General features: G+C 41.0%; 1 protein-coding gene across 2 annotated transcripts; it reads left to right on the top strand.

The window, feature by feature from the left end:
* Positions 1 to 994: 994 nt before the first annotated feature.
* Positions 995 to 13,441, top strand: LOC142382049 (uncharacterized). Of its 2 annotated transcripts, XM_075467493.1 has the most exons (12): positions 995 to 1,195; positions 3,465 to 3,965; positions 7,939 to 7,986; positions 9,553 to 9,597; positions 9,820 to 10,209; positions 10,445 to 10,477; positions 10,936 to 11,001; positions 11,139 to 11,231; positions 11,592 to 11,681; positions 11,857 to 11,964; positions 12,306 to 12,405; positions 12,557 to 13,441. In XM_075467493.1, exons 1-11 carry the CDS (start codon positions 1,151 to 1,153, stop codon positions 12,366 to 12,368), a joined length of 1,482 nt encoding a protein of 493 aa, XP_075323608.1. In that variant the 5' UTR covers positions 995 to 1,150; the 3' UTR covers positions 12,369 to 12,405; positions 12,557 to 13,441. The 2 variants fall into 2 exon arrangements, with proteins under 2 accessions (XP_075323608.1, XP_075323610.1); XM_075467495.1 differs by lacking the exon at positions 9,820 to 10,209 and having other exon boundaries at positions 1,014 to 1,195.
* The last annotated feature ends 1,364 nt before the right edge of the window (positions 13,442 to 14,805 follow it).

The following is a 14,805-nucleotide window of genomic DNA, read 5'->3' as shown; positions in this document are numbered from 1 at the left end:
TCATTTACTTCTATCATGTCCTGACCCATAAAACTTCAGAAATGAAAGAGAGTGTACATACTTTTTGCTGTGGTCGTACTGGACAAGCCAACAGATCTGCCCTTTGCCACAGCTGTTGGGGCTCCAGTACATGCTCGTATTTCATGTCAAAATGGCAGATATGAAGTCTGTTGGCAGTCGTAAGATTATCATGTTCAGCATGCAAAAGCAAATGACATGTGGAAGCACTGGAAGTCATGCAATTGCATTCACACACTTTTGATAATGTTGAGCCTCCAGGCAAAACTGCCACACTGCATAATGTCAGATCAGTCTGTATGCATGAGCATGTGCTAAACACCTAAATCAACACCCCATAATGAAAAATACACTCCCTTCTTCCCATCACTCTACTGTACACTGTCACTTTTTACATAGTAAAATAGCAGAGAAAGCATGCCCCACCCCCACCCCCCTTTTTAATTATGTATGTTCTCAAGAAGTTGCAGACAATGGGTCCTAACAGCTGACGCTGTCCAGGCGGTTGTAGGCATAGACACATGTGCAAGCTTTCTTTCCCTGTGTTCTCTGCATGAGACAAACACAATGACCAGCTTCATGATTTTAATTAATTCAAAAAACAGTTGACAGAGGCGTACAGTGTTTTTTCTATACACAAGTGTCTGAATTTTGCTCTTGTTAATCTTCTGTACAGGCACATGGTTTTCAGAAAAAAATTTCTAAAAGTGAAATCTAACACTGGGACATGTGCTGCGTTTTTGCCATGTGCTTCAAAAAAGTGTGCCATGGAGGCTCACACTGTGAGCCCACAGACCTTTCAGTCTTTGTCTTTGCCTTGATGGAGAAGTTACATAAGATCGCCCTCCGTCCGCTCTGCACAGCACATTGCCCAGGGCTGATACAACGACAGTCTGACAGAGCTGTCGTGCACATGGATGGCTCAGCCACACGCACACGCATACGCATGCACGAGTCCCTCACTGTCGCTTTCTGCCTCTCCACGCCCCCAACATCCATCCCAGTCCTCCTATAGGTTCCGTCCAAAGGTAACAGAAATACGGGGGGCTTTATAAACATCGGCTTCCCCCACTCTTTCTCGCTCCCTTTCGCACTCCTTCGATTTTTCGTCTTCTCGACAGCGCGCACCAAAATGCCCAGCAAGAGGAAGAAGAATAAGCGTCGCATGAGGAGAGTGGTAAGTGGTGGCAGGCACTTTTTTTTCTCCCAACTAGATTATTTATTGTAACCATTTGTCAGTTTGAGAAGAAGTGATTTAATAAAGTGCGTCTCTTCATTGGTAGCTCCCAGGAATTATGGGGAGAAGATACAAACACTGCTGAAAGAACGGCGAATAATGTTGCCATATTTTGCAAATTATTCTTCTGTTTGCATGAGGGATGAATTCAATATGTAAATATAAGCAATAGAAAAGAGACAAAGATGCTAAAGGTACTAATGGATGTCGTGTTAACCGTGTGGAGTGATTGCGCTTGGCTCCGCACATTCGCACTTTGTCCGTGCGTAAAAATCTCTGAGGAATAACATGTACCTAAATAGCAAATCATGCAGCAAATCTGAGTAGCACGACACATTGGATTACTCCGGCTGTGTTTATAAGGTGAAATGAAGAAAATGCTGACGTCTTTGCTAATTATATTAGCACTTAGTACTCTTTGTATAAAATTAAAGATGGGAATCCAAAGTTATACATTTCTGTCATGTGTCAAATAATGCAAAAAGTGCCACTTTGTAAATCCTACGTGAATACATGTTCTATGCTGACTATCATGATTACAAATACCTTGAACAGGAGCACAAAGCACTAAATACTACAGCGTCTAAATGCTGGAATACTCAGAATCACTAGCAACACGGTTATTTATATTATGTGTCTCCTTCCAGCTCCTCTCAGGGAACAAAGTGTATTTTTTTTACTTTTGAACATTCAGTGCTGAAAGAGAACTGGTGGGTGTGTCAGAGAGAGAGAGAGAGAGGGGGGTTACTGAGTGAGAAAGTAGCACAGAAGCTCCATTTTCTCAAAGGGCAGAGGTTATTCCATCACCCAACTCACTATTGTTTATTTTCTAATAACTGCCCCAAGATGTTTTTTCTTTCCTTCTTTTCAACTCAAAGATTACTGTTTGCCTCACCATCAATTGAAGCTCAATCCTCCAGCTATGGCAAAACTTCTCAGTATGGACCTACCATGGCATTCTCCCTCCATAACCCCCCAAATCCCCCCTGCCCTTAAGCCTCTCACCAGTCAGCCAGTCTGTGACACTCAACACCACGCAACTGTATTTGGTAATACGTTGACTGGAGGAATGTCTTGCTTTAGCTTTGCCAGATTGGAATCGGCACAAACTCTCTCATTCCCTCACAGTCTGAAAGTGACACTCAAATAAAAATAGGCCCCTTCAGTCAGTTGCAGCCTTGTGTTATCTCCAGTTCCCCCTGAAATATCGAAGCATTGCAAAAGAAGGAGCCGTCAGACACGACACCAAGCTGAGCAGTTCTTGTTCTTTAGCAGCACTTGTTGTCTGTATGTGTTTCTCCCTCACCAGCAACACATCTGTAAATGATGTATTTCTCTGTTTTATCGCTAGCTAGCTAGCAAGCTTTGTATGGGCAAAGCTAAAGGAGAGGTTGTTTTGATGGTGGCTAGCTGGACTGGCGTTGACATATGCACCTACGCACATGCACTTTTGGCTTACACTATTGGTCCAGCAACGCCTAACTGGCTGTCGGCCTAACAAAAGCATTTTTGGGGAGTGATTGTAACCTGATTATAACCTGATTATGAAGTGATTAGGCCCACTGTCTGGCCTGCGGGGCACCCATCAGTGCTGCTGACTCGCACGGTTTCCATTCCCGCTTCACCAGACCTGTCAGGACCGCTCTGATTCAACTAATTAGCTCCCATTATCTAACTAGATTTGCTGGGCCCACTCCCAGTTTACCCCTCCCAGCTCTGGTCTGCTCTCCTAAAACCTCCATGAAAGCCTGAGGGGGTTTTGTCCAGAGCAGAAAAACATGTTGGACCTGGCTGGGATGGCATGCCTGGTATTCCTGCAGGCAGGAGTGTGCTAGAATGAACCACAGACTGACAACAACATCAGTATCTGAGCATGATAAGGGCCTGAGTAACATTCAAATCTTTTAAACTCCCATTTGGGCCCATCTTTACATTCAGCCATGATCTTTTAGCACTTTGTCTTTCATACTTGCATTTTGGTTTGAAAATACCACTAAGATAGAAGAGGTTTATATATTACCTTTCACATTGTCAGTTAATTGATAGAAAATATCAATTAATTCTATGAAAACATAACTAAACCAAGCGACATGTAAGAATTAGTCATAGCTGCAGGATTGTTAAAAAGAAACTTGAACAATGTCTTTCACCGTAATGACAAGACAACAGTCATTAACCCTGATGTTTTCCACATTTTCCCATCTTGTAGCAGGCGCAGAGGAGAGCGCTTGAAGAGCAGCATGCAGCCAATCCACCAGTCAAAGCCAGCCCAGGGATTGCAGTGAGTGCGCCCCCCACGGCGATCCCCAAGAAAGCAGTCAAAACTGCAGCAGCGGCTCCAGAGAAGATCCAACGGGTCGTTCCTGTCTCTGTCCCCATCACAGAGATTCCTAGACCAGAACCAAAGCTGGTTGTGAAAGAACCTCTGCCAGAGCCCGTCCCAGTTGAGGTGAAGGCACCAGAGCCTGAAGTTGTCCTTTTGGAACAGAGTCCACCAGAGGCTGAGGTTGAAGCCCATGTAGAGGCTGAGGTTGAGGCCCATGTAGTGGCTGAGGTTGAGGCCCCTGCAGAGCTTGAGGCTGAGGCCCCAGCACTTGTCCCTGAAGAGGATCTAGTCATCGAGACTCCAACCGTGGAAACCTCTACGGTTGAAGCTGCTGTAGTACACGAAGCTAAAGTCATCATTCCTGAAACACAACCAGTAACTGAGGTAAGAAAGTGCTTCTATATACAGATGTGGAGGCTGAATGTTGACATGTTTGGTCAGTCTTATATTTAGGAGTCACATCTGAGCTTTTTTGAAATCCATCAAGCTGGGCGCCTCTTAAAGACAATGGATGCTTTGTAGGTTTTGGTATTTCACAAGGATTTAAAAGAAACTTGACCAGGTTTTATGTTGTGTATGGTTTGCATGAAAGAGAGACTTCCTATGGGCTGTTTCTGTGTATAGCTTGTGAGAGTTACTGTTTTTGAACGATAGTATTGGGTCAAACGTGCTGTGGTGGGGTCCATATGGGAGAAGGGAGGTAAAACTGGTGAAGGCTGTAAAGCAGAGGGAACAACATGTTCCATTTAGCAAAGAGGTGGAAAAAAGGGGAGAGGTTGTAGGCTATACCATTGGGAGACTAGGAACAGGCCTTTCAGCTTTTTTCACTTTACAACATGGCTGTGCCTCCCAACACGTGTGTGCTCCTTTCTAAATAGGTTGATTGATTGGAAAGACAAGTTATGAGTTGGAACTATGAAAAATAGGTATGGCTAAGAATGACCACACTGCTGAACTGAGCTATTCTCATTTAGTTTCCGTGCCACAAAGATAAGTTGTTCAAGTTTTGATAGCTGCGATGGTGTTTCCAAACATTGTTTTTTACCAATTATTACAAATATATACATTTCAATGAGCTATTTGTAAAATGACTGTCACATAAGACTGTCACATAAGATCATGCAGCCAGTTAGGGAACAAAATGTTCTGTTCCAATCAGTCAACTGCACAAAACTGTAACTCTTTGTGTTTAAACCCGGGACACACATGCTCGCTGGTGTCTCCCCTCCCTGTAACTGAGCCATGATCATATATGGCCCATGTATGTGCTATCATGTCTGTCAGCATGTATGTGAGTGTTGCCCAAGCCTGTCATAAGAAACTTCACTCAGTACTGCTCTCCAGCATTCCTTGGGCCACGTCATCCGGTAAACTTGTTGTTGAAGGTTTGTTGTTTAGTTTGGAGGTATGGCCTGCAGACCTCTAACCACTGACCTATAGTTTCTGTAGGGGATGGACCACCAATCATATGTACGTTCAAACCGTGGCAGTGCCCCCGTCCCCCCCGTCCCCCCTTTCCGCCCCCCGTCCCCTCGCCTCTACCTCCCTCTATATCTCTGGCTCCCTCCCATCAACATCAGCACCCCCCACCTCTTTTTCCTGCTTACTTTCCTTCCTTTTTCGCTGCTCCCTCACTGCTTGCAGATGTGCCACACTCAGCTCAGATTCACAGCAGCTGGAAGCGCAGGCACTTTCTTCTGCAAAAAATAATCGTCAGAGACTGTAACTACAAATTCATACTGAAGTGCTTCATGCATTTGATGCAGGTATATTTTCTCCTGCTTGCTTTTATGATGTTTTCTCAGTCTGAGAAACTTTGCAAGCTACTCTGTTGAGCCCGATCAGTTAGAGTCACTCTCGGACAACTTTCACCTTACACACTTGTGGCCAGTCTTGCAAGTAAGCGTAGAATCGGGGCAAGCATAAATGGGGCTTGTATTCAGCTGGCTTTGGGGCCAAAGAGGGGCCCAAGCGATTCGGGATGTTGCCACGGACACTCAGGTGAGTATAAACCCACTGCCCTACACTTTCAACACACCTGCTATGTGTGTTTCATTTTCTATAGCTTGAAGCAACGGTAGGTGGGGCTCTTTGTGAGGCTGAACATTTTGTACTACTTATGCCCCTCAAGCTCCTCCCCTGTTCTATTACTCACTCTCCCTCAGCACCCATCTTCCCCCCCACCCCCACCCCCACCCCTTCCTCCTAGCCTCTTTTTTTATTTCTCAGCATGTGCACACGTCCATCCATGTGCCATTCTTTTTTTAAGGGTTCTTTGCTTGGGGTGTTGGGAGAAATCAAAGCAAAGATGTGTTTTGGGAGGTGAGGTAGTACATCTGCCTGTTGAGGTGGTTTTTTTGTGTTTTTTGTTCGCCTGTGGTTACCGAACATTAAAGTAGAGCTTAAGCAGACAGCTGTCACCAGCTTTATGAAAGCATGTGATACATGTCCAAGGGGATGTCCACGGGTTAATTTGCTTTCAGTCAGCTAACCTTTAAAACGTAAATTCCAACATGTTTCCAAATAATAGCTAAAGAGAGATGGGACGGAGATGTGCAGAAATGTGCAAGGACTGAGTTGGAAAACTTGTGGCAAAACATTTTCAGACGCCAGACTTCTACACATATTTCTCAAATTCCCACATTATCATCATGTTCATAGGTTTGTTTTCTGAGAGGCTGTAGATGCTATACGAGATCATTCGTTTACTTTTACACCGAAAAAAATGACATTTACCTCCTTCTCAGCTGAAGTATTTGCTTGGTGTCTAGTTGACAGTTTTTTTTGTGCTTTTTTTAAATTCTTGATTTATAGTTATGTTATAAAAAAGGGTCAAAATAGTTATTTTAAATAAGCAGTTTTTTCAAAAAGTTGTCAGTAAACTTAAAAAAAAAACACTCCTAGATCAGCTTTGAATTGTTCTGAATTTGTCTAAGGCTGGATCTGTGTGCAGATATTATAGTACACAGATATAAGTACACAGTGTTCTGCTGCTTGGACAAGCTGGGGGGGATGTTGAGTGAGGCTGCGTGTGCGTGTGTGTGTGTGTGTGTGTGTGTGTGTGTGTGTGTGTGCACGCGCTTTAGAGCACACAGTAGTGCAGATTTATAACTCACCTTGATCTCTCTTTTCTTCTCTCTGTTTTCTCTCCCATGTAACCCCTATAGCATCCATCCCAGGACTTTATAGCTACCCATCTTTACTATTCGTGCATATTTTCCCTCTTGGCTTTTGTTCAGAAGTTGTTCTTTACTCTTTATAGTAAAGCTGGATCTAGGTTAGTTTGGCCAACGAACGACTGGCTTATTCATGACAAGCAGTAGCAGATGCACATGCTATACTTGTCCTAAACTGAAGAAGAACTGGCACAAGTCAGGCTAAATAATTTACTGTAAGACCATGAAGATTTACAATATTTATGTGCTGCTTCCTGTAATTGCTGCTACAACTCAAACACACTTGGCTGCACAGTGGGTGCCGCCCCCTTGGCCATTTAGGCTACTGCTATCAGCAAATAGAAAAACATGGCTGCAGTATAAGTAAATGTGGATGATATCTATCAACAACGGTGCATTTATAGGAGTCACTGTATGAAAAATTAGTGCCTCTGCAAGTAATCTTCCTATTTCAGTAAATATGTAATGCTCAAAAACCTTTTATTCAAGATTTTATTTTTCTCTATGGGACCTTAATCCACCATGAACACTGAACTGATAATAAAATACATACCTAACATGTGGCAGATTTGAATTCATGTGGTTTTACTGGAGCAAGGACTTGATGGCAAAGACAGAGTGAAAAACAGTACTTTCAGTTTATACAGAGGGGGGTGAAAAGAGGGTGTAACAGTCTCCCATAATCCAATTGGTTGTAAACTGTATAAAGCCCCTCCCCTTCTTCCCAGTTTTGCTCAAACACAAAGTTTTGTATAAGCAGAGTGTGCATTTTATAATACTAAATTCAGTATCTAATTCTGGACCACTTTTCCTTGTATTGACGCAGGGAATCTGTTTGGAGTCTCAGTGGGGCTTCTCTGTTAAATGCTTTGAGGCTGTAACAGCTACAGTTTGACTGACAAACTGTTTTTTGTAGAAGCTGGTATTGCTCGGGGCACAATTTTAGGACTTGTGCTGCGTGCCCCTCCTTAAGCTTGACCTTTATAAAGTCAGAGAACCGGATATATGCAGTGTGCAAGGTAGTTATGTTTCACAGCTTGATTTGCTCATTAATGTGTCCCAGTGAGCCTTTTTAAATGTATGTTTTACCCACTTTACTCCGTTCTCTTAGATTAGATACTAATCTTTTTTTCTTTTTTTTTCAATTTAAGAATAAACTCCTCTGCCTCTTTATTATATAGGTCATACCCCCAGCTGAGGCTCCAGTGGTGGCTCCTACTGAGACTGAGGTAAAACAATGTTTACTGTGTTTACTGACAAAAGCACATTTCTGTCCCTGGCACCCTCATATGCATCGGTTATTATCTTTGTGTAAGAAGCCTGGGGCAGATTGGGTGGGAAGGTGGGAATGAGTATGAGTGGAGCATTACTCAACATGACACTTCCAAATTGAGACCAGCTTGATTTTTTTTTGAACAGCTTGCAATAGAGAAAACTTCAAATGCCCTGAAGAGGCGATGTGTATTGCACAAGATTCATTTTTCTGGCAGGAGAGATCAGCAAAACACAAGTCAGATGTTTGGGTTGTAAAAAAGTGGATAAATTAATCTAAGGTTTATTGGTATGAAACTCCACTTCTTATTGTAATCCAGATGTCCTTTATGGACACCTCGCTTTAGTAACAAACCAAACTGATCAGTTGAAAATGCAGCAAGAATGCAGAAAGTTATGGTTTTGATAATGGATATGCTTCCTACCACCAGACATGAACGTATGGGAGCGTGGTTGCTCTTTTTTGTTTTCAAAATACAGTTTTATTTGGAGTATTAATAGCATAAATGAGCGAGGAAATTTGTCTGATGCATTTTATTTATTTATTACTGAAGTTAACATTTCCAAGTAACAGACACTAGAACCAGCCACTGTAAGATAAAGATGGGGGAAACCCAATTTTTCCTAAACCTTTCTAAACAGCTCTGTTTTGTACCTGTAATTAGCAAAACTTTATTCAGTTCCTGTCATTTCATTCTTTATTATTAGAATGAAAACTTTGAAGTTACGTGTGTAATGAAAAGAGAACCCAGCTTCCTCCCTCGTGATTTTCACCCTGGCTGTAGCTAAAGGTTAGCAGCATCATTTTGTAGATTGATAGATTTACAACTTAGACATTTAGTTCAAGGAAAAACTAATAGTTGTTCCTCACCCTCAATATTTCCAAGCCAAATGATGAAAACAAAAAGAACCACAGGTCGATTCATAAGTGGACACTTAAAGTTACCCTTTAAAAAAAAAAGCATAGCCAAGGGAATTCCTTGAGTACACAATTTAAATTTCATTCAAGGTTTTGCTCATACTGAAACCTTTGTGGAAATTATGGCATATACTAAAACAGACCGACACAATGTTTCCACTCATGTTTTATAAGTTCATAGCAGCACTAACTGGAGAAGCGACAATCGTTTCTATAGAAAAGTGCTAAAGGTTCCTATAAGGCTTCACACTTACTGAATGACAACCTGCTTCAACTTGCTTCAGATCTCTTGATTAAATCCCAAACTTGCGGCAAACATTTCAATGTTAAAAAAAAGAAAAGAAAAGAGAAAATCCAGGCGTTTAATTTACCCACAAACAACTCGGTACTTGAAATAACTTGCTGATGTTTATTGCTCATCAAATAGGAACAACAACAGTTTCGAAATAATAAGATATTTGATTAGGCAAAGGCAGCATGAGTGGTACAAATTCAGCAGTTAGGTAACCAGGCTTTAGAGCCACCTTGTTGAATTTGTGAATTCAGTTTACACACGTAGACGTTCTTAATTGTAAAATTAATTGTGTTCTTTTTCACCCTCAAGATTTTAACAGTGGAAACTGAAATCCTTGGAACAGAGACTGAACAGGTAAATTATTCAATTATAAATGCAGAGGTTTTGGTCATGCATGCTAATTAAGTGTGTGTGAATTTGTGATATTTAATATAACATCAGCCAAATGTTTTGTACTATAGATCAGTGGTTCTTAACCTTTTCAAGTAACGCCCTGACCTCTTGGTTGAGAATCACTGGTCCAGATGCATGTTGCATGCTTTATTAAAGTGTGCTACGTTGACTTTGCATGTGCAGACGCGTGACGTCTGCGAGCTAGAAACAGAAGAGGAAGCTGTGACCTTGGCAGAGGAAGACACTGCGACCGAAGCTATAGTAGAGGTGGCTGCCACCGAAGAGATCTCCCAACCAGAGCCTGTAACAGAAACCACTGAAGAACCAGTGGTCGAAGAACTTTGTGTCGACCAAGTTGCTGCTGAAGCAGAAACTACAGCAGAAGACACGGTTGCAGAAGCTGTAGTTGAATCGGTGGTAGAGGCTGTCGCACAGATACCTGAGCCTGAACAAGAGGCTGAGGAAGTCAGTCACGTGGCCCCGACTGAGGAGAGAGAAGATGAAGGTGACGCAGAAGTGTTGGCTGAAGAAGATGCAGCAGCAGTCCCTGCTGAGCCCGTTACAGCTGCAGAGGTGCCGCCTCAGAAAATACTCTCCTCTTCTCTCTTTTTCTTCTAAAATCATTTCGATTTTGTCATTGTTTGCTGTTTGTGCAGAGCATGTGGCCTAAATAGTTGTGATAAATCTCTTTTTCTTTTGTTTTTCCAACATGTTCTCTCTTTTATATAGTGTCTTTTAAATATGTTTTCAATTAGTTACAAAGTGAAAAGGACTGAAAACACAATGTAATTTGTTTTGTTTACGTCAGGATGCTCCTGTCCAGTCTGTGGAAATCCCAGCGGTGAGAACATTCATATTAAATCGTAAAGAAAAACATTATGTGGCACTTTTTTTTTTTTTTACCCCTTGTCCTGTCCAGCATTATGGCAGCAGAATTGTAATCTGAATACCGTTTATGCCAAACACATTTGCTATGCCAAGGGAAGCTTTATGCCCATCAACTCCTCATTTTTATTTATTTATTTTTGTTACAATACTTAACATGATGTGATAGTGTGATAGTGCCGAACCGGACCGGGGGACAGAGAGAGAGGGAGAACGAAGAAGGGGGAAAAAAAGGAACAGAAACATGAAGAGACAAACATAAAAAACAATGAAAAATCAGACAACCAGCTGCTGCCACCTGCATTATGTGTTCACTTTACCGAGGGATATTTCAGAGATTTGATAGTTTTTTTTTTTTCACATTTCTGTGTGTGATTTAAAATACTGACATGATGGAACCTGTTTTCTCACCAGGTTTCAGAAATCCTCCCTGAGGCTCCGGTAGAAGAAGCTGAAACCCCCGTTACTGAAGCCAAAGAGGTAAAACTGCAAGTCTGTGTTTGTTACTTACATGAAAATTTGATGAGTGTCAAAAGACCGTCCTCATATCAGAAATGTCTGACTCTGTGAGTTATTTTTGTATGGGTAACATCAGTGTCTCTTCTTCTGACTCTCAGGCCGTTGCTGACTCACTGGTCGACGACTTCGTGGTCACAGAATCTGCGTCAGCTGTAGAGGTTGCCATCGCTGCCTCTGCTGTTGTTCAGCCGGTTAGAGCAACACAAACTCTGTCTTTCTTTTTTAAAACTCTAACCTCTGTTCAAACCAGTTTCAGCTGAAACAGTATCTGACCTGAGCTGTACGTGGTGCTGAGGGGAAATTGCCAACACCCATTCACATGGCGCTCCTTGAGTGCATTTATGTGTTTTCTGTCATACACACTGATGGGCACATTGTGAGCAATGCGGGGTTGGGTAACTTGCATTTCGACGGGAAAAGTCTGACCTCTGACAGTTGATGCTTGCACTTATATTCACAGTAATTACTTCATTTCATAAGCCATGTTTATTTGAAAAGGCACATTTTTTCAGAGCCATTCTTCAACGAGACCTTCCCTCTGTTGCATTTAGGAAATCGAGACCACGAGTGACACACTCAGTGCCCAAACATATCCTGATCCTGAGCCGATTGCTGCTGTGCCTGCAGAGGAAGTGGCCACTGTAAGCTCCATTCTGTACAGCGCATGTCTTTAAAAAAAACACGTGTGACATCAAACTATTAAATTATTATTCCTTTATTATTATTCTAAAAGTACATGGGGCTTTGTCCTCTGTGATTCCACAAGTCAGTTACTTTCTCTCTGTCCCCTAACTCCATCTCTCCTTTTCTTTCCAGGGTGCCCCAGCTGAACAGATATGTGTGGATACTCCACTTAAGCCAGAAATCTGTGACATGCCCTGTCAGATGCAACTCCCTGTGGAGGCTGTGCCACTCGGCTCAGCGGTAAATGAGTTTATCTGAAGAAAAGAGGCTTTAAACCTATTCAAATACACATCATATTCATTTTTATAGCTTTACTGAACCCCAGAGGGAAATTTGGTTGTTGCAGAAGTACAAGGACAGATACATTTGAACAGTATTGAACAACTAGAAGTATGAAATAATAAGGAGACTTACATTTTCTTTGTGACTTTATGTGTTATTTAGAGTCAATAAATACTGACTGGAGTGTTTGTTTGATATGGATTTAGTCACCCTTGAGATATCTTAGCACCAACTTAATTTAGTTGAATCTATTTTTGATGTTACTGCGTTCTCACTGGATTTAATGTGCTTTTTTTCAGGAGATCTCAATGGAGACAACATTGAATGGACACATTGTTCCAGAGGTCACTATTGAGGGTTAGAACGATGCAATACAGCTCAGAAGATCTTTTTCTCTGTGTAAGACTCTCGAAGCAGTGAATAACTCCTCTAATACATCACATTCTTTATGTTTATTCACTCTGCAATCCTGTTGTCAGCCTTTAAATGTCTATCTTACACTGCTCACACCAACCGATAACCAGGCACGTGTGATATTGGTCTCTTTCAGATTCCCCTTTGGTCATTTGGAGGACTCAAAGCTTTACACTGAGTCAACTAGCCGACCTTTTCATTTTTTAGGGCTTAGGACAGAACAGCCAGGAAATCAAAGGGACATCCACACTTTGAAGTGCCTTTCCTGTCCTGTTTTCTGTTGAAACATCCAACCAGATGTCAACTTGCAGAAACTGCTGTGCTTAAGGCAGCAGCAGAGACTAATGGAAACAAACATATTGAGGCTCCTTTTAATCTGTATTCTCCCACACATGAAAACAACATTTGTGTAAGTGGTGGAAGCAGAAGTGCTTGAGAAAGAAGACACCTTAAAAAAGATGAACATGCAGTATTTTTTAGCATGTTCCCATCTCTTTAGAACATCTGCCTCCACGCTTCATACACTTAACGCATGTGAACAACGTAGCATCGATGATTGGGCCTGTAGTTCGTAGGCCTATCCTAAAAAAGGGAGGGAAAGCTTGTTTTGTTGTTGTTGTTTTTTTTTGCTACTTGTTTCAAAGTCACAGATTTTGCTCATCAAAATCTTTTAAAGAGATGTATACTCAAACTTTCCTTAAAGCTCCATTCCTGTCCCTTTTTCTGTCTTCCAGTATTCTCTGTCTAAGCTAAGTGCCAATGCTAAGATTAGTGAAATGCTAAAACTACATCGTATAGCTCGAGTTTAAGGATTAATGGCCACTGAAGCCAGGAGAATGACATTTTCTGTTTGTTTCTTTTTCACTTTCTCCTTTTGTAATTCGTTTTGTATAGGCAAGATGATGTGCTACAGTTTTGTGTTCAAAGACTGTGCTATTGAGGGGAAATATGGTGTGATTGTTACTGTTGAGCTGTTGATGGGCTGCCTCATCCTTTGAAATAAAGCTGTAACTCATCGATATAGAGGAGCACGTGTTTTGCTTGCTTGCTTTTACCTTAATTAATCAGGTAAGACAATCTAAAATGCATAGAGTTGTTCTACTGAAAAACTTAAACATATCCTAAAAATAAAAAAACAAATAATTTAGAGGTACATCAGTTATTGTGTGAAGTAACAGCGAATGAACATTCATTCACACTTGATTTATCACATGTGAAGTAATCTCAGAAATCCACCGTAAATTGATCATCGCTTAATGGTGATAAACTGGAATTTATAATACATTAAGTTCAAGATTAATGAATAAACTCTCGATAGCTATTTAAATGTTCACATTCTTCCAACCACAGGCCGAGGAGGAGAGGTGGCCATTTTTAAATCTGTCCTAAACCCAAGATGAGTTTTTAGCTCTTTTGAATCCACGACTCTCTGTTTTTCACACAAATTGAATCGTTCAACTTATTCCTGTCTGAGTGTCTGTCTGAATTCTCAGGTTTTTTTCTTTCAATCTCAGTTTGTGCCGAGTACATATAAAGTTATTGTAGTGGGTGACTTTAACATTCATGTGGATGTTGAAAATGACCGCCTGAATATTAATTCTACATTGGACTCAATTGGATTTTCTCAAAATGTACACAGATCTATTCACTCTTAATCATACCCTTGATCTTGTGCTAGCATATGGCATTGAAAGTGAACAATTAACAGTGCTGCCTAATAACTCTGTCTTATCTGAGCATTTTTGTTTTTTAAACCACCTTTGAGTATACGTCACTTGACAACACAACCTCTGAGAGGACATTTCTATATAGTAGGTATTCATCAAGAGTATGCTGTAAACAAATTTAAAGAATCATTTCAACTGTATTTTCTTCAGTGCTGTGTGCCAATGCACTCCTACATAGATTGACGATCTTGTTGATTTTAACTTTATTTCATACAACATTAGACATTGTTGCTCCTCTAAAAAAGAAGGTAGTTAGTAAGAGGATGCTGGCTTCTTGGTTTAATTCAGAGCTCTGTGTGTTAAAGCAGACCTAAAAAAAGTTGGAAAGAAAATAGTGTTGCACTGATATAGAAGAAAATGATGTTCTAATGAATTGGGAGTATTCTTGGCTTGAACTGGACTGCATCTTTAAGGTGCCTTGAGATGACATTTGTTGTGATGTGGTGCAACATAAACTGAATTGAATTGAACACCGAGTTTCTTATATTTATGATACATATAGTATCATATCTTAGGTTGCAAATGTGAATCCATGTTATATTAAAAACAAAGAGAAAGAGACCAAACTGTTTTCCCTCAGATCAAAAGGATTTTTAATCATTTGTTTTTGCACTGAACTTTACATTCATATTAGTATGATGTAATTTGGTACAGTAAA

This window comes from Odontesthes bonariensis, chromosome 6 (assembly GCF_027942865.1).
Source record: "Odontesthes bonariensis isolate fOdoBon6 chromosome 6, fOdoBon6.hap1, whole genome shotgun sequence".
Lineage (NCBI taxonomy): Eukaryota > Metazoa > Chordata > Actinopteri > Atheriniformes > Atherinopsidae > Odontesthes > Odontesthes bonariensis.
This window is presented reverse-complemented; position numbering and strand designations above follow the sequence as displayed.